The sequence below is a fragment of the Momordica charantia genome (genome assembly GCF_013281855.1).
Source record: "Momordica charantia cultivar OHB3-1 chromosome 11 unlocalized genomic scaffold, Mcharantia_2.0 BLBB01000011.1, whole genome shotgun sequence".
Classification (NCBI taxonomy): Eukaryota; Viridiplantae; Streptophyta; class Magnoliopsida; order Cucurbitales; family Cucurbitaceae; genus Momordica; species Momordica charantia.
Window position 1 is genome coordinate 20896776 of NW_028275159.1, and position 26450 is coordinate 20923225.

Genomic DNA, 26450 nt, shown 5'->3' on the forward strand with positions numbered 1-26450 from the left:
CTCCGAGAAGGTACTCGGTGTTTTCTTTCCGAACGAAAATGACAAATGCTCATCCCTGACGCCAGACATGAAGGCCAGCAGAGATACAGCGTCTGTTAGGCCTTCTACCTGCAGCTTCTCCTCGTTGAGCCGAGCTACATAGTCGTGTAGACTCTCTGCTGTCCTCTGTTTAATAGTTAAAAGATAAGTCACGGGTCGGCTCCGACACCGTCCCCCTACAAACTGCGTCACGAATGCTCTGGCCAAGCTTTTGAAACTCGAGATTGACCCTCGTTTTAATTGTCGGAACCATATTCTGGCCGACTCGTTTAATGTAGTCGAGAATACTCGGCACCTGACCGCCTCCGACTCTCCGTAGATATCCATCCATTCCCGATAAGCATCTAGATGGTCCACTGGGTTGGTCGTCCCGTCGAATTGTTTCACCGTGGGTAGCTTGAATTTTGGAGGGACCTTCTCTCTCATGATCTCCTCCGTGAATGGTGAGTCGGCTTGATCCAGTAGTTCTTCGAGGTCGAAATCCCTTCTCCTTTTGGTTATGTCGCTTCTCCGAAGACTCTAGCCGATCTGTCGGTTTGCCCTTGTCGAGACTTATCGGCTCAGAGTTTCTGTTATCCTGGTTGCTCTTGCCCCCGTTTGGTGCCGGGGATTTATGTTGCTTTTTCATCTTTTGGGAGTCGAAAATCTGGGTTCGTCGCCTGGTATTTCCACCTATCCACAACTTGCTCCTTGCACTGTTTGTTGATTCCTCGGTCTCGCTTTACGCTGGGCCCTTCCCCTTTCTCGGGTCTCTGACAAGGGGTACCTCATCAGACTCTTGTCGCTCGAATTGTTGAAGGACTTGGGTCATGCGTTGCAGCATGCCCTCTACCTTGTCTTCCAAGACCGCGAACTACTTTTGGAGGGGCTCAGGGGTCGTTAGTGCATGCGCCTCGGGCAACCCCTCCTGACGTTCCGGGTTTGACTGGCTGGTCCCATCCTTAGGTCCCCCAACCTGGGGGTCGTCCAAGTTCAGCCTCCTCTTGGCAGAGCAGTTATCATCAGAGCGTCGTGGACTCCTTTCTGGTGTCATGTTGCTTAACTGGATGCTTTAAATCGTTCCCACAGACGGCGCCAATTGTTGATGCGTGGATTTCGATCCTCCGGTTCTCTTCTTCGCACCCACTAAACTTGTTGATTCGGGATTAGTACCTGCAAAACCAAATCGAGCTAAACCGGTGTGACTCTAGTCACACGGGCTCCGATGCTTAAGTTAGCAAGAGAATAACGTAAATGTAATCAACTTTTAGATGCCCCTACCTCTAAGGCTAGATCGCTACTTATAGCCGTGAAGTTGTTCCAGAACTTTTCGTAGCTAACCCTAATTCACCGTTGCAGGGCCTGGGCGAAATCGTCGATCGAAGATGGGGGATCGTTGGCTGGGCTGTGGGCCGAGCCCCTTGTGGCCTAGTAGACTTCCCTCCGATCGTAACCTGTAGCTCGACTATCGATTCCCATTGCATAACAACCATTATGGGATTTCGTTCAAGCATATAAACAGTGAGTATGATCAGATTGCTGACCGCCTTGCTAAGGGTGCTCTTCTCTCTTCTACCTCTGCTTTTTTTCCACAGTGGTTTGAATCTCTTTCAAGCTGTAATTTGCTGTCAAATGTAGTCCAACTGGCCTTTGTTTCTTAATGAATTTCTCCTTTTATATATAAAAAAATTGTGATTAATGTGACCCGATGCAACTAGCAACAAAGACTAAATTGAAACTTTTCTTTTTTTCGTAACGATTAAATTGAAACTTTTTAAACAATAGATTCTAAATTAAAAAAATACTCAAACATGAGGAACTAAAACATATAATTAGTCATAAATTTATTTTTTTCTTCGTTTTTGAAAAATAAAATTATATTATAAAGATATAAAACTAATCTTAAATAATTTTAAAATATAATTAAGTTGAATAATACGTTACTCAATTATTCAACATTCTAAATATTAAACAAAATACACCAACATTCTAAATATTAAACAAAATACACCAATGCGGTGGTAAAATAATAGGGATACTTGGTTGGAGATATATGTTAATTATTGGTGAGTTATGTTCGCTTTCAATACTGTATTTTTAATAGATATTATATATAGATTACAGGTTATAGGTTATAAATGTACGTTGAAGGCCACCCGTTTGCTTGAACAGGCCCAAATAGAATGTCATTCAACTCTCTGTTTTGGTGTAAAATTGTTTGAAACGAAAAGGGTTTCTTAATTTAATTAGATGGTGCCCCCTGCAGTGCCCCCTGCAGTGCCCTAACCGGCGGCGGCGAGTCGCGATCCTCTCCGGCGACGGCGGGGACCCAGCAGGTTTGCTTTGATTTTGTCAGTTTAGTTAGAAATTCTTTTTGCTGTTTTGGACACTCGTAGTTAATTTGTCTGACTTCTCGACTCTATTTATAGAGTTTAATCAGTAATGTTGTGTTTAGAAACACATCCTGTTTCTCTAACTAGTAGTGAAATAGACTTTATCTTCCATTGATGATGAAAAAAATGAATGAATCTCTTGTCATTTATGCTTCACGAGTATCATTATTGATTCTCATTGTAAATCATAATTACCAAACATTACAATGGGGTAAAAGTAACCAAGGAATAAGTTTTGGAAGATTATGAAATTGACTATATATATCCTAAGGCCGATAGGAAAGTTGTCATGTTACTATTCTACTTTATGGTAACAAATGATGTGTGCAGAGAAGTGTGATCTCCTCTAAGATTAGATGTCATGAAATCAATGGAGGTTAGCCTACGTTACATTTTTTGACAATATGTTTTCCTGTTGTCCATGTCTTGAATCATTAAAATCACATGTACATCCTTGAGTCATTAGCATCACTGCCTTCAAAGTTAAAGAGTATTTAGAAATTAGTTACCCACTCATTCCAAAGAAGGATATTGAAGATAGATGCTCAATTTTTATCTTATTGGATATCGAAGTTAAAACTCTATACACCAAATCTTTCTTCTGTCAAAATTAACAGTCTTCTTCCTAGCATTAGGTGAATTAGTGAACTTACATGCCTAAAAAAGTCATTATGACTCACAATCACGATTGCTTAAAACATATAACAATTGAGGTTGAGAAACTGGACTCAACAAAATTGAGTTGCCTATTAAAACTACTTCGGGAGGCAACATCTCTTATATTAAGTTCAACTGCTGCAGAGGTACATTTATGAGTTATTTTTTATTTTACATTTAGAGATACAACCAAGTAGTTTTATTTTCAAATTTCTTACTAATTTCTTGGGAAATTTCTCTTAGTATGTTTGCTTCGAAATATAAATCTTCTGCTCAATAAAGTATATCTTTTTCAGGCTTTATAATTTTTTAGATCATCTGTTAATGAATGTGAAGTTGAGTTTTATGACAAGTTGAGACATCGGAATTTGAAGATGGATAATAAGAGGATGGAGTCATGGAGATGCCAGAATACATTATAGTTTTGCTCAAAAGGCCTCTTATCAGAATTTTAACTATGGTAGTTTCTTGATTCAAGTAACCCATTATTAATTCTTAATGTTCCTGCAAATGCAAAACTTGTTTAATGCTTTAAGAATCTAGTTTAGCGAGAAAAGTGAGATCTAATTCCAATGATCAAAGAGATCTATATTTTCATTGCATTAAATATAGAGTTTTCAGTACATTTTTGGAGTTTGTAGGTTGCTTAGACTGTGCATTATAACAATAATGTGTTCTTTGAGACAGAGAAAATTTACATTGTTTGGTGGTTTAATGCAATTCTGGGCCTAATGTTTCAATTTTTGGCATTTTGATTTCTCTTTTTTTTTTTCTTTTATATTTTTATATTTTAGTTTATTATTAATATGGAATATTGATATTAACAAACAAAATAATAAAAGTAGTAGTATATATATTACTGTTTCAATTTTTGGCATTTTGATTTCTCTTTTGTTTCTTTATATTTTTATATTTTAGTTTATTATTTATATGGAATATTGATATTTACAAACATATGCCCAAAATTGCATTAAACCATGGAACAATGTAAATTTTCTTTGTCATGTTGAAATAGCAGACTAAAATTAACTATCAAAGAACACATTGTTGTTATATTGTGCTGTTACGAACTCCAAAAATGTATTGGAAACTCTATATTTAAACTTTAATGCAATAAAAATATAGATCTCTTTTGATCATTTGGATTAGCTCCCATTTTTCTCTCCACAGCTTGATGGTGGCGGTATGCAAACAAACAAAAACTTTTAAAATAGAGCTAAACTAGGTTCCTAAAGCATTAAACCAATTTTGCATTTGCAAGAACGGTATGAATTAAAAATGCAGTTCTTGAATCAAGAAATTACAACTGTGAATGTTTTGAGAAGAGGGCTTTTGAGAAAAAACATTATGTATTTTGACATCTCCACCCTCTTCTTATCCATATTCAAATTTAGATGCCTCAACTTGTCACAAAATTCAGCTTCGTCTTCGTTAACAAATGGTATAAAAACTGATAAAGCCTGAAAAAAGAGATAATTTCTTGAGCAGAAGATTAAGAGAAATTTTACATATATATTAGTATGAAAGTTGAAAAGATAACTACCTGCAAATGTAAAATAAAAAATAACCCATAAATGTACCTCTACAGTAGTTGAACTTAATATCAGAGATGTTTCCTATCGAGATAGATTGAATAGACAACTCAATTTTGCTGCGCTCAGTTCCCCAACCTCAATTGTTCTATACTTTAAGCTATCGTGATTGTGAGTCATAATGACTTTTTTTAGGCACGTAAGTTCACTAATCCACCTGGTGCTAGGGAGAAACTGTCAATTTTGATCGAAGAAAGATTTGGTGTACAAAGTCTCAACTCCAGTACCCAAAAAGATAAAAATGGTCATCATCTTCAACATCCTCCTTTCGAATAAGTAGGTAACTAATTTCTAGATACTCTAACTTTCAGGCTATGATCGTAATTGTCTCAAAGATGTATCCTTGTAATTTTAATGATCCAGACATGAACAGCTGGTAAATGTAATGTGGGCCAAATGTTCTGTCACAACCTCTACCGATTTCATGACATCTAATCTAAGAGGAAACCACACCTCTCTGCACAGTTCAAGTGAAAAACCCACTCAACCTTAACGATTGGCACGATGACAACTTGCATGACTAGTAAGGAAATGCAAATATCTTTGTGTTGACGATGAGTTCCTCTACATCATGTGTTAATGCAGGGTAGAAGAGTAACATGAAAACTTTCCTATCTACTAGGTCGGCCTTAGGATACAAGATAGTCAATTTCCTAATATTGCAAAACCTATTCCTTAGGGAACCGAAGGTAGAATATAAAATTCTCGGAACAAACTTGCTATTCTAACATATTCATCATCATTAGAAGGTTGAGTCGTGAGTTGACAAGAATCATATTTAAAGTTCATAATAGGAAGGTAAACCCATACATCCTTCCAATTTTTGGACAGGATGCTGGTTTGAACAACAGTTTTTATGTCTACGAACGAAAGTATGTGATGGAGAATGAATTGGGAAAGTGACCTTATCCTGTCCATGCGACATTTTTTAATTAAAAAGTGGAAAAATGGTTAGAAAATACAAGCAAGGGAAGAACAAAAGTAATGAAATAGAGAGCTCTTGCATTTTCGGACCAATGGAAACAAAGAAAAGAGCCCCCCCCCCCCCCCACTCCTTACGTTTTCGGATTTCAATCGTTTCTTAGAGGAAGTCAAATCGTCGAGGTAACTGGGTAAGTTTGATTTCATTTATTTTGTACTCTTTTCAGCTTATATAGGTTAGGGTTTTGGATGATTTTGAAACTCTGTATTTTCATTGTCCCTTTGTTTGTAGTGAATGAATGGTACTCCATTTTTGTTTTAGGGTTTTAGGTTGTTGTAATAGACGTTTTCTGATGGGCAAAATGTGAAATTTGTTTGAAAATGTTTTTGTGATAGATTTGGAGTGAAATGAACACAAACGTATAACTTGGGCAAGCATTCACGCATAGCTTCACTCGTGAAATCAATTTCGTCGAAAACTTTGGGCAAAACCTGTGCGAGATTGCCAATTTTCGTTGAATCGGTTTCCCCAGGCTCAAGTTTGGCAGCGTGTTAGCTCGGGGAAGTTACTAAGGCAATAATGTGGCAACTTGCACGTATTTTTGCACAAATTATGGTGCAAAATTATAACCCATGCGAAAACTTAGGGACACCCTGCCCAAGTTTTAGCCTAGATTATTTGGTTTCTCTTTGGTGAAAACCCGTGCAGGCTGGTCCTTGTTTGTTGAACATGTCTTTTATTTGGGCACAATCTTGGCGGAGCCAAAAAGAATAGTGGCTTTGTAAATGGGGGAACTTGGACTTTTTTTTACTCAGGTTGGGGTGAAAGCTGATAACCCATGTGAACCCTAGTTTTGATTTAAGTTTTTTGACAGAATATTTGTGCATCTGTTTGTTTCTGTTAACATGTTTATATGTTGATCCAATAATATATTATCTTTTTTAATCCAGGTTAAACAAGTCAATTGGGCATAGGAATAACTAGAGGGAGGGATCTTGGGTACCATTTTCACTTACAACCTATAAGTCAGGGAACAAAAAAAGAGCACATTCGAAATCAAACAAGCAGAGAAGAAGCAGAAAAGACATAACATAACCAGGACAGGTTCCATAAACTTCTGATGAATTCCTCGAACCTAAACTTAGGCCAGATTGTGCCTAGGAATTTTGTCAGAAGGTATAAAACTCAAGCAAAGTTACTAAATTTTTCAAACTTCGCTCAAGTTTTCTACCATCAGCTGAATTCCTCGGTACAAAACTCGGATGAGATCATGCACGGGGAAGTAGACATAAGGTATAAAACTTGAGCAAAGTTGCTCAATTTTTTAAACTTCACTTGAGTTTTGTACTTCTGTTGAATTCCTCGGTCGAAACTTCGTGCAAGGTCTTGCCCGGGAAATTTTACAGAAGGTAAACTTGAGCGAAGTTCTCCAATTTTCCAAACATATGGTCCCTTAGTTTCATCCAACTTTGCCCGAGTGCATCATCAAAACTTCACCTTCAACCTTCCTCCCACCACCTCAAAATAGACCAACCAGACGCTAGAAAATCAATCAGAAATGAAACAACACCAAATAGTAAGCATTATTTCATCTATTTTTCGAAAAATTAAATCGACGCAAAACAAACCCTAAACCGAAATTTGTTAATCTATACACGAGAAAAATGGAATAGACGGAAAAATGGAACCATCGACGCAAACCCCAACCCCTCAATTGCCATAAAAATTAAATGCTAACCTTCAAAACGACGCAAAACTTACAAACTATCAAACTTACATCTAAGATTCAAACTTCAAACAATGTTTGTTGCCCAATGAAGAGAAAGTAGAGCAAGAGAGGTTTTGAGAGCGCAAAAGAGAAACGAAATGGAGTGAAGGAAAACGACAAGGAAAATGGGAGAAATTTAGGATGAGAAGACAATCGGTTCTTTTTTACCTAAGGCGCTCGCATCCCTTTCAATTCAATAAAATAATGTTTTAGTTTATCAAAAGATGTTTTAAAAACGTTGTTCATTTGAGCAGAGTGATAAAATTGTTAAAGTGATGAAATAATGTTTTAGGTTACACACTTTATATGCTCCTTGGGAGGGTGAAACTGTTAACGTGCCCTTACCAGCTGCCTTCCTTATCATTTAACCAAAAACTGGTTAACTTAGTCAAAGCTGATTAGTTAAGTAATTGGTGCTATACTATTGCAAGGCAGAGTGTATTTTTACTTTCTGTACACCATCTTGTTAGCTGCTTATTCTTTTCTCCACTCACTCTTTATTTTTAGTTTTGAGTGATTTGTTTCTTGGTTAATTCCAACACTCATAAATCTTCTCTCAGTTTTCCATTTCTCAACACAGCACAATCATATTTGAAAACATGCATTGACAAAAAGCCCACTGTTTGAAGGATAAAAACTAAATGAAATACTTGAAAATTTGAAAAGCTAATGGAAACATACTTTGTTGGCCTTTTCCTCTCGATCTTCTCCTCATAAGCACATTTTCAGAATTACCTGCAAGATGAGAGAGCTTGTTGTGGAGATGAATGATTGAAGTTTTCATGTAAAATATCAAAAACCTCATAGCCCTCTTTTCTTGAGGGAAGAGGAGGGTCAATTTTCTTCATTTCAATTTTAGGTTATTTTCGTCAATGTCTTGTCCAAGTTTGTGTGTTATAATCCCAAATAAGAATGCATATATATTGCAAAAATTTAACAATGACAGTAATAAAAAGCGAGATTGGTTAAAGGATATATATTTCTTGAATAAATTTAGTCTTGTGAGGTCCAGCATCATATATTCTTTCAGTGTTCTTATTCGGCTACTTGCTGGAAGCTTTTCTTTGAGATCTTTGAGGTTTCTTGGGTTTTTGACTTCGAAGTTGCAAAGAATGTTCAATCTTTGTTGTTTGGCCCGCGTCTTGCGTCAAAGGTGGGTCTTCTTTGGTGTAATGGAGTCAAAGCTTTGCTGTCCGATATTTGGTTCGAGAGAAATCAAAGGCTTTAAGGGGAATCGTCGAGATCCGGTTGAAGTTTTCTACCTAGCAAAGTTTAAGGCTTCTCAATGGTGTGCTCTTCCCAATGTTTTTGTTAATTACTCTCCGAGTATGATTTGTTCTAATTGGGAGGCTTTTATAACTCCCCCTTAGCTTTTGTTTTGTGTTCTGCTTCGTTTGATGCTTTCTTAACTCTTTGTTACATTCTCACTCCTTCAGGGGTTTGTATCTTTGAACAATTTTCTGTTCCTTTTCATTAAATCAATGAAAAGTTCGTTTTTTGTTAAAAAAAAAAACTCATTACTTAGTCTCTTAAATGATTATCTCCATTCCCATCCATTTTGATAATAAACCATAAACTATTGCATAAATGGTGCATTTTCTTCCTCCTATTCAGATGTATGCAGAATAATCAGAGAATTCTAAGAGGCTTTGTCGATGCTGACTATGCAGTGGATCGAGATAGAAGAAGGTCATTGACAGGCCTTGCTTTTACCTTATTTGGAAATATCATCAGTTGGGGGTCCACCCTACAATCTGTTGTTCCCCTTTCAACCACAGATCAGCTTTGTCTGAAGCCTTTAAAGAGGCAATCTGGATTAAAGACCTTGTTGAAGAGCTTGGAGAAGACCTTTCAGAACAAGTGGCCGTGTTTTTAGATAGTAAATAGTGCAGTTTTTCTATCTCGAAATCAAACTTATCATGAAAGGACCAAAGCACATAGATGTGTGTTTCCATTTTATCAAGAGATATTGTCTCAGAAGGAGAGATCAAGCTAGAAAAGGTAGCTTTTAAAGACAATGCAGCAGATGCAATTTAAAAATCTGTTCAAACTAAAACCCTTGAGAGTTGCTTAAGAACTCTCAGGGTTGGATCTGTTCTGTAAAACAGTTTATGGAGTCCTATTTCATTTCGGATGTGCCAGCTGTCAAGGTGGAGTATTGTAATGTATTGTGACAGCTCATCAAAGTAAATGGACAGCTCAGCTACTGAGTTGGAATATCTTCCAGGTGGTCAGCTCTTCATTATTGCTGCTTGTATTTATTAGCTTTCCTCACAGGGGCTCATACATCATCATCCACAAGTTTGTTATACTCGTATTTATTAGCTTTCCTCACAGGGGCTCATACATCATCATCCACAAGTTTGTTATACTCTTTCTGAGTTGGTTGCCATGACTCAGTGGTAGTTTTGAAATTGGCCTCTAGATTATTCTAAACAGGTGTTTATATTGTAAGGGAATTTTTACCAAATTATCGGGGGATTATTTTTGAGTTAGTTTCTGGGTGATATTGAGAGAGTGCAATTAAGGTGGAGATATGTTGATTTTTGCTTCTTGGTGGTCTGGAATCTCCCAGAAAAGTCTGATAGATTTCTTGTGCTGAAGGTGGAGATTGCTCCTGAGAGTTGTATTCTCTGTAATTTTTCCGTTGAAATCCGAAGATAGTGAGATCCTCAAGTGGATGTAGATCGATTTTATGATCGAACCACTATATATCGTTGGTGTTCTTGTTTTGATACTTAGCATTCATGTTCTTAGAAGAAGGGTTCTGCAGTTTAATTTTTGGGAATCTGTTTCATTGATTTATTTGATTCAATTGTTGGTTGATTTTCTCTGTTTTACAACCTTAGCCTAGGCTTTTCCAACTCAGAAAAAATGATCAAGTTATATTTTTAGTCTGATGCTAAACTCAAAAATTTAAAATTTAAAATGCCAAAAAGTTGAGCACTATGCGGTCCAAAAAGTTACTGGGGTTTGGGCACTGTCGAACTACTGTAATCTTGATGCTTCCTATTTTTTTCTCCTCTCACTCTTTGTTTTTAGTTTTGAGTGATTTGTTTCTGGGTTAATTCCAACAAATTGGCATCAGAGCCTTCGTGTATGAGTGATTTAAGTTCCAGCTCGTGTTCTTTTTCTTCCTGAATCGATAAAACTACTCGATTAAATTCCTTCATTTGCAATCAAGATTTTCTTGATCTCTGGAAATACTTGTTTTTGGTTTAATAAGTCAATTACTTTGTGAATCGATTGCAAATTTTGTGCTCGACAATGTTCGCTCGTTTTGAACTAAAAAGATGTTAAGGACAACAGTACCTTGATATGATATTGTCCGCTTTGGGTATTATCCATACGGTTTTGCTTTTGGTTTCATCCAAAAGCTTTTGGTTTCATCCAAAAGGTCTCATGAAATAATTGTCCTCATTTATATACAATAGATCACTCTCTTCCCTAACCAATGTGAGACTTTGTTTGCCTACTTTACAACCCCAACAACCCTCTTCTTGAACAAAGTACTACTTGCATCTTGCCTCGAACAATCATGCACTCCTTGCTACAAGGACCACATTGTGGGAATATCTGGGGTGTCGTTCTATCGCACCCTCAATCCCCTCCCCTCGAACAAAACTACATCATCCTTCCTATCAGTCTACTTGACTGTGATAGACTTTCTATCAATCTACCTTGAATTAATAGGACATGTCTTGCTTATCATCCGAGCATAGAGCATGTCTTTGCTTGCCATCTCGAGCACTTTTTGTCGATCTGGAGATTCATCTACAAGTTCTGTAATGACTATTAGGCTCACCAATCACTCTGGTTCGGTCTTGTATCCAAGAATTTCTCTCACAACTAGATTTTTTACCATGACTTTGATACCATTTGTTAAAAACAACAGTACTCGAAATATCTCAACAATGGTATGATATTGTCTGTTTTGGGCATAACTCTTACAATTTTGTTTTTGGTTTCTTTCGAAAATCTCATATACCAATTGAGATGATTGTCCTCATCTATATACCATGGATCACTCTCTTCCCTAATCAACGTGAGACTTTATTTGCACATTTTACAACCCAACAAAAGATTCGATGGAAAGGAAGATATCTGTTTGTGGAGGAAATGAAGGAAGAAGATGAAAGCACTATTGGTACGACAGAAGGTTGCTAAGGCGTTAGAGGATCCAAGATTGGATACAATTACCGAAGCAGAAAAAAAGATGTGCTGAAATAGCATATAGTACCATTATCTTGTATCTTGTTGATAATGTACTTAGAAGGATAATAGAAATTGAAAGTGTCAGAACTTTGGACAAAACTTGAGAGTTTGTATATGTCAAAAGTCCATAACAAATAAAATTTACCTCAAGGAACGTTTCTTCAGTTTTAAAATGGATCCTTCAAGGAATTTGGAAGAAAATTTGAATGAGTTCACTTTATTTGTATGGATCTGCAAACATATAGAGAAGATAGATGGAGAGAATCAGGCTGTTATCCTATTAAACTCATTACCTGAGAAGCATAGAGAAATTAAGAGTGCAATAAAGCATGGGAAAGACACTTTGACCGTAGATCTCGTTCTTGATTCTCTAAGATCCAAACAACTAGAACTCAAGACTCAGAAAAAGGAGTTAGAGGCCTTGTTTGTGAAGAGTAATCAGTATAAGAACCAATTTCATAAGTCTTCCAAGCAGCAGGATAAAACTTTCAATAGAAATTCTTCTAAGTAGAAGGAGAAAATGACTTGTTAACTACTATCATTGGGAAGGTGGTTCGAAATATGACTGTTTGATACGTGTAGCAGAAATTCAGTTTTCTATTAATGCACCAAACACATTCAAGTTGAATGTCACTTTGTTCAGGATGCTATCAAAGAAGGTGTAATTGCACTGTCTCACCTTCAAACATCGCCACAATTAGCAGATAAATATCCAAAGGAGGAATTAGATTCAGCTATTGATAAATCTGCTCAGTATGCCCAATTATGGCACAAAAGGCTTGCCCACATCAGTTAACAAGGCTTAGAACAATTAAACAAACAGGGACTGCTTGGTAATGTTAAAACCACACAATTGCCTTTTTGTAATCATTGTATCTTAGGAAAGGCTTCAAGGCAAAGATTCAATCAGAAACATATAAAACAGAGTAAAAGCTAGACTATATTCATTATGATCTCTAGGGACCTGCAAGGATAACAACTCACGGTGGATCAAGGTATTTTCTAACTTTAATTGATGATTTTTCAAGAAAACTAAGGGTCTATTTGTTGAAAACAAAAGACGAAGTCTTTGATAAGTTTGTTGGATGGGAAAATCTCGTTGAAAACCAAACTGAAAAGAAAATTAAAATGCGTGTTAGAATACCTCAACGAGAAATTTCATAACTTGTGTAAAACATTAAGAATTGGGAGATACTTGACTATACCTAGAACCCCTCAACAAAATGGTCTTTCTGAAAGATTTAATAAGACCATACTTGATCAGGTTAGATGTATATTGCTGAATGCTTAAATACCTAATACATTTTGGGGAGAAGCGGTAAATACAGCAGCCTATGTTATAAATCGAAGTCTCTTAACTACTTTGAACTATAAAACTCCTCAAGAAATATGGAGTTGTGAACCTCCACATTTAAGTATATTCGACTGCACTGCCTTTGCACATGTAAAGCAAGAAAAACTTGAACCTCGAGCAAAGAAGTGTGTTTTCTTGAGATATGCTCAAGAAGTGAAGGGGTATAAGTTGTATTTCTCAGAATATGAAATTTATATTTATGTATTGTAACGAATTGGAGACGGAAATAAGAAACAAGAAACTTGTTTTGATTGTTTCCAAAATTTTTATACAATTTTGAGAATGTTTCCAAAAAATAGAAACAAGAAACGTATTTAGTTGCAAAATGCTTAAATTTCTTAATAAAATTTGGAAACGAGAATAAGAAACGGGAACGTTACCAAACGAGTCCTAAATGTCTTGTTAGCAGGGACGTGGCATTCAATGAAGCAGAAATGGTTTGGTCTGAATCTCATAGAGGTTCTTCAGCTGAACAAACTGATACTTTTGAGATTGAACTTCAATCCTTTGAGATAAAGAGCAACACCCCAGAACCTTCGGAGCAAGTTGAAGAAAATCAAAACCACTTGAACAGAGCTCTAGAAATGAATCTAATTTAGAAGAATCAGTTCAAGAGGGTGTTGAACTAGAAACAAACTCATCAGCAGGAGAAAGAAATCTAGATCAAAATTAACAACTTACCAGAGACAAGGAAAGGAGAGTTGTTAGACCACCATCAAGATTAGAACAAGCTGACTTTGTTGGATATGCACTAAATCGTCTAGAGGAAAACTTGTACTCGGAACCAAATTCATATAAAGCTGTAAATTCAGATCAGTCACAGTTGTGGATTGAGGCTATGAACCAGGAAATGAACTCGTTGCATAAAAATAATACTTGGAAACTTGTGAGCAGACCTTACCCTGTCAAAGAATCAAACATTTCATGGCAGAACAAAGCACATTGATGTGCGTTTTCATTTCATTCCATTCGTGATACTGTAAACGAGGAAAAAATAATAAAAAGCGAGATTGGTTAAATTGAAATTAAAGATATATATTTCTTGAATAAATTTCAAACTTGGAGTACTTAGTCTCTTATCTCCATTCCCATCTATTTTTGATAATAAACCACAAACCATTGCATAAATGGTGCATTTTCTTCCTGCATTCATCTTTTTGATCAATACTAACAGAAAAAAGCACAAATTACACTGTACTGTTATTTATTTTAACTTAGCATGCATATATTGTCCCTATGATATTAGCTGGAAAAGATGATGCTAAGATAAAGTATGTAAATTTCTATACTGCAAAAATTTATGCTTTAAAAAAGAACATACAACTGATAGTTGCATGGAAACTAAAGTTCATAAAATATTAATTAAGGCATCTCTACTTCTAAAAAGAACGCTTACCGGTATTTTCTTGCATGTTCTTCAGGGGGATTATGGTAGACATCTTCCAAGGCTAAATGCTGCTGCTTTGTTTTCTTTGGGCTAGGACTCTTTAAACACAACTTGTTGAAACTTGTGTACCATTGAAAGAAAGTGGCCAAGTCAAGAAAAACTAGATGGCTGATTTCCAGTGTAAATCCTTTCAACTTCTCTGTAATATTGTATCAAGGAAATCTTGTTCAACTTTATTGAGCCTCGTCAACGTCTCTTCCCAGGTAGCAAAATCTTTATTGTACAAAAAGGACCCAATGACTCTCAAGGCTAATGGAAGTCCCTCAAGCTTTCTGACGATCTCACCACAAAAATCCTTAAAATTATCATCAGGATGGTCACTTTTAAATGCATGATTGCAGAAGAGTCGGAGGGCACTGGCGTCATCAAGTAACGCCACATTGTATTCTACCATTTTATCTCCGTAAGTAGGTTGACGAAGAAGTACTTCTCTGTCTCCAATCGTAATGATGACCCTACTTCCCGGTCCGAACCAATCTGGACTTCCAGCTAATCCAACTAACTTTTTGATTTGGTTCTCTTCATCGACCCCATCGAGAACAATAAGAATCTTTCTACCACGGACGTAGTTCTTAATCATCTCTACTCCACAATCCTTGTCCCAAATTTGGAAGTCTTCTTTTGGGAGAAGTTGAGAAAGTAGTTGATGTTGTAGTGAGATCAGATTACTTTGCTTTGAAATGTGAAGAAAACAACTACTTTCAAATTCGTCTGCAATTCTATAGTAAACAACTTTAGCAATGCCTGTCTTACCAATTCCGCTCATTCCAAAAATCCCTAAAAAGAGTACCACATCTTTTCTTCCTAAATTCAGGAGCTTATAAACTTTCCCCAATTGATCCTCCATTCCAACTAAATTTTCGTTGGAAGCTGCTGGCTTAGAAGGCCACAAATGAGACATTTGCCTTTTCAAAGTTGATTATTAGTGTTATCAAGCGATGAAAATGGGTCATTTATAATTTATGGGTTGATTCATCAATTTTAACGTATATTATACACTTGTACCTGTACTCTTTTCTTGCAGCTTCTTCAGCGAGATCGGCGACTTTTTTCATCAGAGGAGGATTAGATGGTAATGCTGGTGACATGCTGGTAGAAGTGCCTGAAAATGAAACGAATCAAATAAGTTCGAAGAAGTAAAAAAGAAGAGATTCTGTATTGATCAACAAATAAAAGAAGATGAAGGATAATGTTTACCCCCAGAATCAGGATTTGGTGACATGTCCAAGGACTACACTCCACGAAGACCAACATATCGGCAACTCAATGGAAGCTTTGGTAATTGCTTAAGCTTATTGCAATCATTCAAGTACAATGCTTTTAAGTTAATTAGTTGGTCAAGGCTTTGTGAGAGTTGTACAAAATGATTGCCACTAAGATCTAGAATTTCCAATTTGGAAAAGCAGTGAAAATCTCTAGGAATGTCCTAATCCTCAAGATTGCAGTCACTTAGATTTAGATCTCTGATGGAAGAAGAATTGCTAAATAGAGCTGTCAAAGAACACCAAATATTGCTGGAAAGCCTTTCACAGTTCAAAATTTCCAGATTCCATAAAGTGTGAGTAAACTTTGGTGCATGGTTTATGGATGTTCTTCCAATGTCAAGCTTCTGAAGAGATTCTACATTCCCCAAACTTCGGGGAATTTGGTTAAGCTTTTTTCAGCCATTCAAAATGAGAGTTTCAAGAGACTTCAAGCGACCAATTTCGATCGGAAGATGATAAAGCCTATTACAATTTCTTAAGTTCAATAGGAGCAGGTGAGTTAGACGTCCAATTGAGGGATGAAGCTCATACATGTCAGTCCCATTGAGGTGAAGTTCAGTCAAATATTCCATATGTTCTTTCATCCTTGGAAACCGCACAAGAGCTGAGTTAGAAAGAATTAAAGTTTGGAGATTTTTGCAGCTGATATTATATGAAAATCTTATAAGCCTGATACAATTCTCCAGATCCAGTAAAACAAGACGATCGAGAATATTGATGGACGGGTGAATATATCGCAATCTTTCACAATTTCGTAAAATCAATCTTCGAAGATTTGGAACATTCGAAAAATCAGGGGTCTCAACCAAGAATTTCGAACCACTGACATCGATCTCCTTCAAGTTAACAAATTTCTGTTGCAATATAGCCAAATTTTGTCAGAATAACTAACCACTTTGTAATGAAAATATATAAAGCCATATACAAAGAACATAATATGCTAACCTTTTTGCCTTCCCAAAGCTGTAGAACATCACTATCACGCAAGTGCAGTTTAAACAGATATTGTGATTGAAAACTTGATGGCAAATACTCTGAAGGATAGCCAGACCAGTTGAGCAATCTCAATTGGTTTGATAGAAATTGAACATCTCCATAAAGTTTCACATTGTCAATTTCTAATATTCTTAGCGCAGTCATATATCGAAACGACTCGGCCTCCAATGCTAACTCTTCTTCCTCCCCCAGGTCTACTATTCCTTGAATGTATTCTAGTCCCTAACATAATAATAATAATAATAACTATATTAATTACAATATCAAAATAAGAGAGCAAATGCAAGAAAAGTAACAGTTTCTTACAATTTTTTCATGAAGCCAAATCCTAGTTTGAATGCCTCGTTGAGTTCCCAACTTGCCTTGCGCAATTGCTTGACTCATACAAAGAATCAAGAAATGCATTTGTATCCTCCCATGTGAAATATCAGTTAGACATCTATCAACTAACAAACGTAATTTAATATCGGTTGGGCCATAATCGAAACTTTCAAGTATTTCAATCACTCGTTCCACCCTCTCTCCATTGAAGAAACATGCCAAATCCAGAAGAAGATTTTGGCAGTCTGCGTCTAGTTCTTCAAAACTTGTCCTTAATATTACAGAGAAAAGATCTTCTTGAACTAGTACGTCATAAAAATTCTTCTTCAACTGAAGTTCCCATATATCTATACTTCGACCATACAAGGAGGATCCAATTTTTATCAAGGCCAGTGGATGTCCCTTAACTTTTTGTACGATCTCCCAAGTGAGATGCATGAAATTCTCATCAGGATGACCATCTCTGAATGCATGCTTGCAAAAGAGTTCTAAGGCACCCTCATCAGAGAGTAATTTCACATTGTATTCTTGTATCTTATTTTTATAATTAGGTTGGCAAAAGATCTCTCTATTTCTAGTTGTAATGAGGACTATACTCTTTGGACCAAACCAATCGGGACTTCCAGCTAACTTTTCTAATTGTCTTTTAGTAGTGACCCCATCGAGAACAATAAGAACTTTGCAACCTCTCAAAAAAATCTTAATCATATCTGCTCCTTGATCCTCGTCCTGAACTTTAATGTCTTCTTTTAAAACAAGACGGAGAAGTTGATATTGGAGCAACACCAAATTGCTCGTAGAAATGCGAAGAAAACAACTATAATCAAATTCAAGTTCAAATTTGTTGTAAAAAACTTGAGCAATAGTTGTTTTGCCAATTCCGCCCATCCCCACAATTCCCACGAAACATGCCTCATTTGATTCTGAATCAATGAGGTTTGCCATAGAAAAGAACCGACATTGCATATCAACTAAATTCTTCAACGTATCCGAAGGTACTAACTTGAGATGATGCAACATATCTAATATCAGGTTTGTGATTCTTTTGATGCTGTCCACTTCAGCGCTGCAAATGCAAAGAGTAAATCAAAGTTAATCGTCAATATTAAATTTGTAAATTGATGACATTTTTTTCACTGCAACAATGGTGGGAATTCGAACTCAAATCGGAGATAGCTTTTAACTAGTTGAGTTATACTCAATTTGGTGCAAATTGATGGCATTTTAAGTACAGTTATTATAATCCTCGATCCATACGTCGAAAAGCAGTCAAGATCCATAACTAGTTACTATTTAGGCTGAGTTTCACATATCTGGATAATAAAGTCACTTTTAAGACGAAATTTTTTTTTATAACACACTTTCTATAAAATTTTTGTGTTTGATTGCCGTATTTTCAAAAGTGATTTTTATCCCAAATTTATTTAATTGAGACCCAAGTGATTCTACAAATGTCAATTACCATAATGTGATTCCGATCCATCACTTTATAAAAAATCAACTTTACAATGATTCTTCCGAAAATATTATAAACCAATTTAATTATTACAAAAATGATTTTTACTTGTTATGGAACACTCTAAATTAAAATAAAAATAAAAAACCACTTTTACCATTCTAAAATCACTTATAAAGTTAATCCAAATATTCTTATTCAGAGAAAAAAGAAACTGCATGAAAGGAGTAGTCTAGGTCTATCATGTCCTCTCAAAATATGTGGCTATTTTGACTCATCCATCCTTGCTGGATTCCATTTTTAGGCCGCATGCTCGTTTGAGCTTTTAGGTCCTAATACCATATCAATATTCATGAGTTCCCTCTCAAAATTAATTGACAAGGAGAGGAGTAGTACATGTCTATTATAAACCATTGTAAGGTCATTTTCTTTTCAAAGTGGGATACTTAACGAGTTGATTGTTCTAATGCAGCGATTAAAAAGAGATGTTTGTACTTCACCTGTTTTTTGTGACAACTGCTCCCGCGAGATTTCCAATTTTTGTCATGGAATCCTTCCAATTCTAAACCTCCTCCAAGTAGTTTTCTTTCTGCTCACCTATGAATTTTTGAGCCTCTTCTTCATGTTCATCAAAGCTTTTCTTGAAATTTCCAGATTGATGTGGAACATCGGAAGGATCCACATGGTAAAACACAGGAAGGACTCGACGTGTCGTCTCAGCCACACAACCAATTATCTTGACCAATTCTCTCAAGCACCACTTAGAAGAAGCGTAATTTTCTGATAGAACCACGATCAAAATCCTTGATTCTTCGATGGCTTTCACAAGTTCTTCACTGAGATTGTCTCTAATTAGGAGTTCCATATCGTCCATAAAAGTCCTTATTCCCCATTTACACAAGGCCTCGTACAAATGTCCAACAAAAGTGTTGCGAGTATCTTCACCTCTGAAACTTATGAAAACATCGAAAACCGTCTGAGGAGTATGAGATGATGAAGATTCATCCATGGCCTCTGCAACAGCTTGAAAATAATGAAAACAAATATTAAGGTTGAGAAATAAGGAAATAGGGATGTTCACATGTATCGCAGTATGAATTTAACACCTCTAACCTGATGCAAGTCAACCACCCCCTCCCCTCCAAATAAAATAAAGTAATAAACAATCTGTTTTCCCCTCCCAAAAAAAATAATAATAATAAACTTTATCTAATTGGCACTACTCATTAATAATCTAGAATTTCTGTCCCTATGCTCTTTTTAGGTTTGTCAAGGACTATAGTATCCTAGAATATATCTATAGTATAATATTGTCTACTTCGAATCTAACCCACATTTTGATTTCATCAAGAGATTTCATACATCGCCATGGATCACTCCCTTCTCTAGTGTGAGACTTTGTTTGCACTAATTTCATTGCCAATATTGAGGTGTAAATTTGGATTATCTGAATTGCCAAACTCAAGGGATAATCAGCAAAATAAGATAGAATTACACATCGGTGTGTGCTAACCACACACGCTCCGATGAAGTTAGAATCGGGGTTTACATAAAATGTAGGAACGAGTAGAGTAGATTTTGTTGTATATCTCTATTATGGTGCCTTCTTCATTTTTATGGAGAGGAAGTCCTAAGGGTCCTAGGATATATTTTCCTCAAATCCCATGAATATTTATTTGAATTTCTGAAATAAGATAAGATGCCATTCTCTCCTTAAAATAAGATTGAGCTTTCAAGACCTTTTTATTTGGTGTCAGTGGGCTTTTGGCATTCTTTGGTCTGGACCAGAATCAAATTAAGCCAAATTGCTAATCATGATTCGTTTGTCTTACTTTACTTTATCCATAAACCCAACCATTTCTGTTAAAACCCTCTATTTAGTTTTTTTTTTTTCTCTCCTCTCTAAACTCTCTCCTCTCTCTTTCTAACTATTATCTCTCAATTCTTCTCTAACTTTTCTCTCTCCAATTTTTTCCCCCTTTCCATGTTTCTTATTTCTAATTTTTGCCTGTATTTGATTTTATTTCTCTCTCTAAATTATGTCCCTATCTCTCTTTTTCATTTTTTTCTCTCTAGAGTTTTTGTCCCTCTCCAATCCCTTTTTGTCACTCTCTCTATATATTTTATTTTTTTCCTTACTCTCTTTTATTTTTTCCTCTCAAATGTATGGCCCTTTTTAGTTTAATAATTTTAAAATCCCTTTGGAAAGAAACACACAAAAACTCTTTAATAAAATTAAAATTACTTTTAAAATTGAGTAACCAAATTAAAGTGATAATTGAATTATAATAAATCATTTTAGCTAAACACACCTATCCTAAATGTATTCCAAAACATGCCCTAGTCCATTTCAATTTAACCGAGGTTATACAATATTTTAAAAAATAGGGGTTTTATAACCCTACGATATCACCACCTATCTTATAAATTAGTAATTCTCATGTGTTTCTAGACATCAAATGTTGTAGGATTGTCTGGTGAGATTACTCGAAGTGCGTGTAAGCTGGTTCGGACACTTACGAATATCAAAAGAAAACAAAACCCGTGATATTATTAAAATGCATAATCTTCGAAAAAGACTATAAAAATAACGGGATATAACCTCCCCCAACTTTATTTTAAGTACATTTTTGGAATTTTGTATCATGGAGTTGGCATCTGACTGCCTTGGTTGTCTCACACATTAGTATATTACCTTAAAGAAAGTAAATCCTACAGATTGGTTATTAAATAACATTATCTTTTTCACTTGTATAGGACTCTAGTTGCTATCTTGCCTCCGGTGGAGATGCTCTTCAACCACTCAATAATGCGGTAAGGAACTGAACTGTCTCACAACGTTCTAAACCCAATTTACGTACCACTTGAATCGACAAGTAACCGAATTTTTAGGTGTCTCTCCAAAATTTTAGAGTACGAAGATACCTAAAAATCAAAGGTAATGATGTTGTATTATATACAAAAATGTTATTCGATTTTTTATCGGAATAAATGATGTATAATGTATATATAGTTGGTGTTGCAATAAAATGTTATATATATATATATATATATATATATATATAAAATGATATTTGTGTTGGGTTGGTGTGATCACTCTCAATAATTTTATACTTATAAAGCATTAAAATTAATCAAAATTAACTCCTACCAATTAATTTACATTAGGTAATTTTTAGGGCTATCTTTTTAAATCTTAGAATCTGTAATCATTTCCATCCAAGCATATTCCATTTGATACTTTGATTGAGTTATACTGTTATTTGATTTTCTGTCTTCATTTTCATTTATACCACTAGCACGTCAATTTTTCGTTTTCTATTTTTAGTTTTTGGCTTAAAACTATCTTGTTTGATAACTTATGTCCTGACTTTTATTTTTTAAAATTGTTTTTGAAATCCTCAGTAAATTAAAAGTAAAACAAATTTCTTTTATCTTTTTATCGCTCTAAAATATCTTTCCACCTAAATTTCTCTTTATATAGAACAATTTATTTTTCTCACTCCAAAATATTTCTCTCTCATAAATACTGTATTTTGTCCGTGTTATTTTTATCCTTGTTTTTATTATTTCAAATCTGTCATAAAAATAACAAAAAGGAAACAAAATTAAAATTAAGAATTAATAAAAAATGAGAATTTGAAATACTTTCAAAATAGTTTCTTTTTAATACTAAATATCTCAAATTCCCTCTTTTTTTTTCTCTGATTATTCCCTCCCCACTATTAGAATTGGTGTAACCAAAACGACGTCGGAACGAACTAGGGATGTGTTGGGATCGAAGTGGGAATGAAAATAGGGAAGCGGAACGCTGTAGGCCACAAGGGCCGAGGAGGTAGCGTCGCGATGCTGTCCTGATGGGGCACGTGGGCGTGTCTCTCCGTCCGTAGTGCCATGGCTCTAGGGAAAGCACCATGACGCTGTTTCAATGTTTATAAATACTGCACTTCGGGTTTAGGGTTTTACCAACCGAAAGAGGGGTTTTTTAGCAGCCATTTTTAGAGGTTTTTTGGCAGCTCGGACATTGGCAGAGGAATTGGGGTTGATCAAGACTACGTTATCGGGGAAATTATTGTATCTTGATTCTTGTGAGTTTTCATTCATGTTCTTAAGTATTCATATTGTGTTCAAATAGAGGGTTTTGTTGGGACCTCTAGGGGTATTTTTGGAGAAAGTTTTTGTATTCAAATCCTTGAACAATTATGAGTGAGTTAGAGATGAAAGACCCCTTAGTGGTGAATTAGTATAATCTACTGTGTCGTTATTCTTTATAATTTTCTTCCTATTTACATATTTTTAGTTGTATTTGGATATTTCTGTGGAAGAGGAAATTATATGTGAACACCAACTCCCTCAATTCTAAGTAACTTTCTCCTCCCCAAATAATACATTGCTCTCCCACATTCTTCTTCTCGATCAACTGATAATGAGCTATCAAATTCAAAGGAAGTTCGCATAATCAAGGAGTTTCTAAGCCAATTCACTGAGGTTCTCGTATCGTTTAACTTCAGAGAGTATGTTTGATAATCTCATCAAATCGCGATTCACATTGGATAACAAACTATTATAAAAGATGTCTGTCTTCTTACTCACAAGAATTTTGGACGAAACTTGTAATGTATCAACAAAAAATGTTCATGTAATTGAACAAAATTCATGAATTTAAAACGAAGTCTAGATTACTTTCTAAACAAATGTCGAAGTTCAAACAAATAGTACCTCCAAATTGTCTAGAAGACGTGAGAATGAAAAGTTTTGTAGACTGAAACAACCCCTCACATCCAATAAAACTAGACGACTGAGGGTGCTGATGGAAGAATCAATCTTCTGCAATCTTGTACAATTACGTAGAATCAATCTTTCAAGATTCGAAACCTCAGAAAAATCTGGCGTTTCGCACAAATTCTTGGAATCACTAGCATCGATGACCTTCAGTTTCTGAAATCTCTGTAATAAAACACAGTTTGTTTACATTTATTTGAGATATTAGTACTTCATACAGGAGACAAAGTTTATAGCTGCAACAAAACAAAATCGAACTAACGTAGGAGGTGCTTGTGAGTGATTTTGTCTTTTGCCATTATCAAAATCACGTTCCTTTCCAATTGATTTTAGTAAAATTTAAAACCACTTTAAATTGATTTTTAAGATATGTCTTTGATGATGATTTTAGAAAATCAATTACACTAAAATCTCTTTTTTCAAAATCACTAATTCTACCATCGCTCTCAAATATACCCATAATGAAATGATAATTATATGTACTAACCTTTCGCCCTTGCCAAAGTTGTATAGTTTGACCAACAGGTAGGAGTAGTTCAAATAAATATTTTGATTCAAAATCTGATGGCAAACACTCTAAAGGATAGCCATGCCAATGGAGCAACCGCAATTCTCTGGACAGATTTGTGATGTCTCTGCGAAGCTGCACATTACCAATTTTCAACATCCTCAAACATGTCATATTTGTAAAGAGCCTCCCTTCCAACTCTAATTCATCTTGGTTCTCTTCCAACTCCAAAATTATGCCTTTGATGTGTTTTAATCCCTGGAAAAATTGAGTATATAGCACAAAAATAAAACTTCAATAACAAAAAAGATCATCGGAAAATAACATTTATACTAAAGATATGTCTTACACGTCGTTCATTAAACAAGGTGTGGATGTCCTCTTGAAGCCAAATCCTACTTCGTTCACGATCCGCGTCGCGTTCAATTTGTTGACCCATAGCTTGAATGAATTTAGGCATAATTATTGTTTTTTGGGGTCCAACTTCGATAAGACATCTATCACACAACAATTGCATCTCACTGTGCGGCATGTAACCTAAACTCCTAAGTATTTCAATCACTCTATCTATTGCTTTTCCATTGAAGAAACAAGCAAAATCAAGAAAAACTTGTTGACTGGTTTTTCCTATATCATCAAAACTTATCTTTAATGTGTCAAACAGGCGTTTATTGTGAGCTCTAGTGAGACTCTCAAGCTCTTCTCTCCATATGTCTATACTTTGACCGTACAAAGAGGATCCAATCTTTATCAAAGCTAATGGAAGTCTTCTAGTTTGTCTTACAATTCCATTACAAAGATCTTTTAAATTATCATCGAGAGGACGACCATCTCCAAATGCATGCTTGCAAAAGAGTGAGAATGCACCCTTCTAACCAAGTAACTCCACATGGTATTCTTGTATTTTACCTTCATAATTAGGTTGACGAAGAATGTCTTTGTTTCTAGTGGTAATGATGATGCGACTGTTTGGACCAAACCAATCGGGACTTCCAGCTAACTTTTCTAATTGCCCTTTGTTGTTGACTCCATCGAGAACAATAAGAACTTTTATACCACTCAAACGATTCTTAATTAGTTGTGCTCCTTGATCCTCATCCCGAATTTCAATATCTTTTTCTAAAAGAAGTTGGGAAAGTAGCTGATGTTGCAAAGTGACTAAATTGCGCTCCGGAGTTATGCGAAGAAAGCAGCTGTTCTTCCAAAATCCAAGTAAAATGTCGTCATAAACAACTTCAGCAATAGTTGTCTTACCAATACCGCCCATCCCTACTATTCCTACAAAACGTACATCATTCAATTCTAAATCAAAATCAAGGAGCTTATTCATTTTATCCAATCGGCGTGACATTTCAACTAAAGTCTTGTACTTGCCAGGAGCTACTAATTTAGGACACAACATTTCAAATACTTGCTTTGTGATTTTTTCTACGATGTCCACTTCAGGGCTGCATACGAGAGAGTTACATCAGAGTTAATTATCAAAATATGCAAACCAATGACATTTTAAATATGCAAAACAATGCAAACCAAATGAGAGTTAAATTATATTCAAATGCATTAAAATATAAAGTATCACATCAAACTGAGCAAATGTTAACTAATACGACAATAAAAATTGGGGATAATTGGAGATATTAAATAGAATGAGCTGTTTAAAATTTGGGTTCCTATCCCATTAAGAAAAATGAAAAAGGAAAAAAGTTTGTAGCTCTGGGATAGAGATCGGGTGAGAAAATGGAAGTGATAAAAAGATAATTAATGCGAAAAAAATAATAAAATTCTGCACGTTTAATGAACAATAAAGAAATTAAACATCAAATGTGAGAGAGTGAATTTTAATAGATAAGAAAATCAACTTCTAAACGAAGTGATACGAAATTGATAAGGATAAAAATTTCTCTCAGTCTTATATAATTACAATACTTTCACTATTTAGTAACTTAGCATACAAGTTAAAATAACATTAAAACGTAGAAACTGATCGAAACTTAAAAGATTAAAAATATAACATATTGAAATCTAATCTTTAAAGAAAGAAACTTAAATAAATAAAAAACTGAAAATTAAACCAAAAAAAACTCACGACTCAACAAGATTAAAATGATTTTAGTACTACTTCACCTGTCATTTGTTACTTTTTCTCCGACGACGTCGCCAATTTTGATCATGGAATCCTTCCAGTTTTGAAGATCCTTCGAGAATTTTTCCTTTTCGTCGCCCGTAAACTTCTTAGCAAATTTTTCATATCTCTTAAAGCTTTTCTTAAAACTCCAAGATAGACTTCGAACATGGCAAGGTTCCACATGGTAAAACACGGGAAAAACTCGACGAGTGGTAGTACTCTTGCTCATGCAGTCTATTATCTTAGCCAACTCTCTCAAGCACCACCTGGAAGAAGCATAGTCTTTCGATAGAACGACGATCGAAGCCCTCGACTCTTCGATTGCTTTCAAAAGCTTGCCGCTCAGATTGTCTCCCACCAAGAGTTTCTTATCGTCCTTAAAAGTCATTATTCCCAATTGACACAACGCCTTGTACAAGTGTCCCACGAAAGTATTGCGAGTATCTTTCCCTCTGAAACTTAGGAAGATATCAAAAATCATCTCTGGAGGATTAGATGGTGCAGCCTCCATGGCTGTAGACAAGAAATTGTGAATGTTCTGTGTGTCTCTCTGGTAGACACAGCGTTCAACAACACAAATTGAATGAAAGTCAACGTATAAGACAACTAACAATCCATACTTTTCCTTGAA

At 35.5% G+C, this 26450-nt stretch overlaps 2 protein-coding genes, 1 long non-coding RNA gene and 1 pseudogene across 5 annotated transcripts; 1 reads left to right on the forward strand and 3 right to left on the reverse strand.

The window, feature by feature from the left end:
- The first annotated feature begins 2175 nt into the window (after positions 1-2175).
- LOC111012107 (uncharacterized) lies at positions 2176-8867 on the forward strand. Of its 2 annotated transcripts, none has more exons than XR_015788729.1 (2): positions 2176-2354; positions 3365-8867. It is a non-coding gene; the product is annotated as an uncharacterized LOC111012107 (long non-coding RNA). The 2 variants fall into 2 exon arrangements; XR_002601491.2 differs by having other exon boundaries at positions 5978-8867.
- On the reverse strand, positions 4428-15454 carry LOC111012061 (disease resistance protein Roq1-like). The gene is made up of 8 exons (XM_022286088.2): positions 15372-15454; positions 14316-15271; positions 13821-13896; positions 13601-13719; positions 13300-13453; positions 11711-11796; positions 8032-8085; positions 4428-4528 (listed from the first exon to the last, which is right to left on the reverse strand). The coding sequence occupies exons 1-2, from the start codon at positions 15452-15454 to the stop codon at positions 14497-14499; spliced, it is 858 nt and encodes a 285-aa protein (XP_022141780.2). The 3' UTR covers positions 4428-4528; positions 8032-8085; positions 11711-11796; positions 13300-13453; positions 13601-13719; positions 13821-13896; positions 14316-14496.
- On the reverse strand, positions 15328-26384 carry LOC111012099 (disease resistance protein Roq1-like; annotated as a pseudogene). Its single transcript, XR_015789029.1, has 9 exons — positions 25819-26384; positions 24044-25142; positions 23674-23952; positions 23115-23351; positions 19739-19851; positions 16934-18014; positions 16577-16849; positions 15564-16485; positions 15328-15468 (listed from the first exon to the last, which is right to left on the reverse strand). The product of XR_015789029.1 is annotated as a disease resistance protein Roq1-like (transcript).
- LOC148208302 (toll/interleukin-1 receptor-like protein) lies at positions 18967-19463 on the reverse strand. The gene has a single exon (XM_088119467.1). It carries the CDS (start codon positions 19411-19413, stop codon positions 18967-18969), a length of 447 nt encoding a protein of 148 aa, XP_087975593.1. The 5' UTR covers positions 19414-19463.
- Positions 26385-26450: the final 66 nt, after the last annotated feature.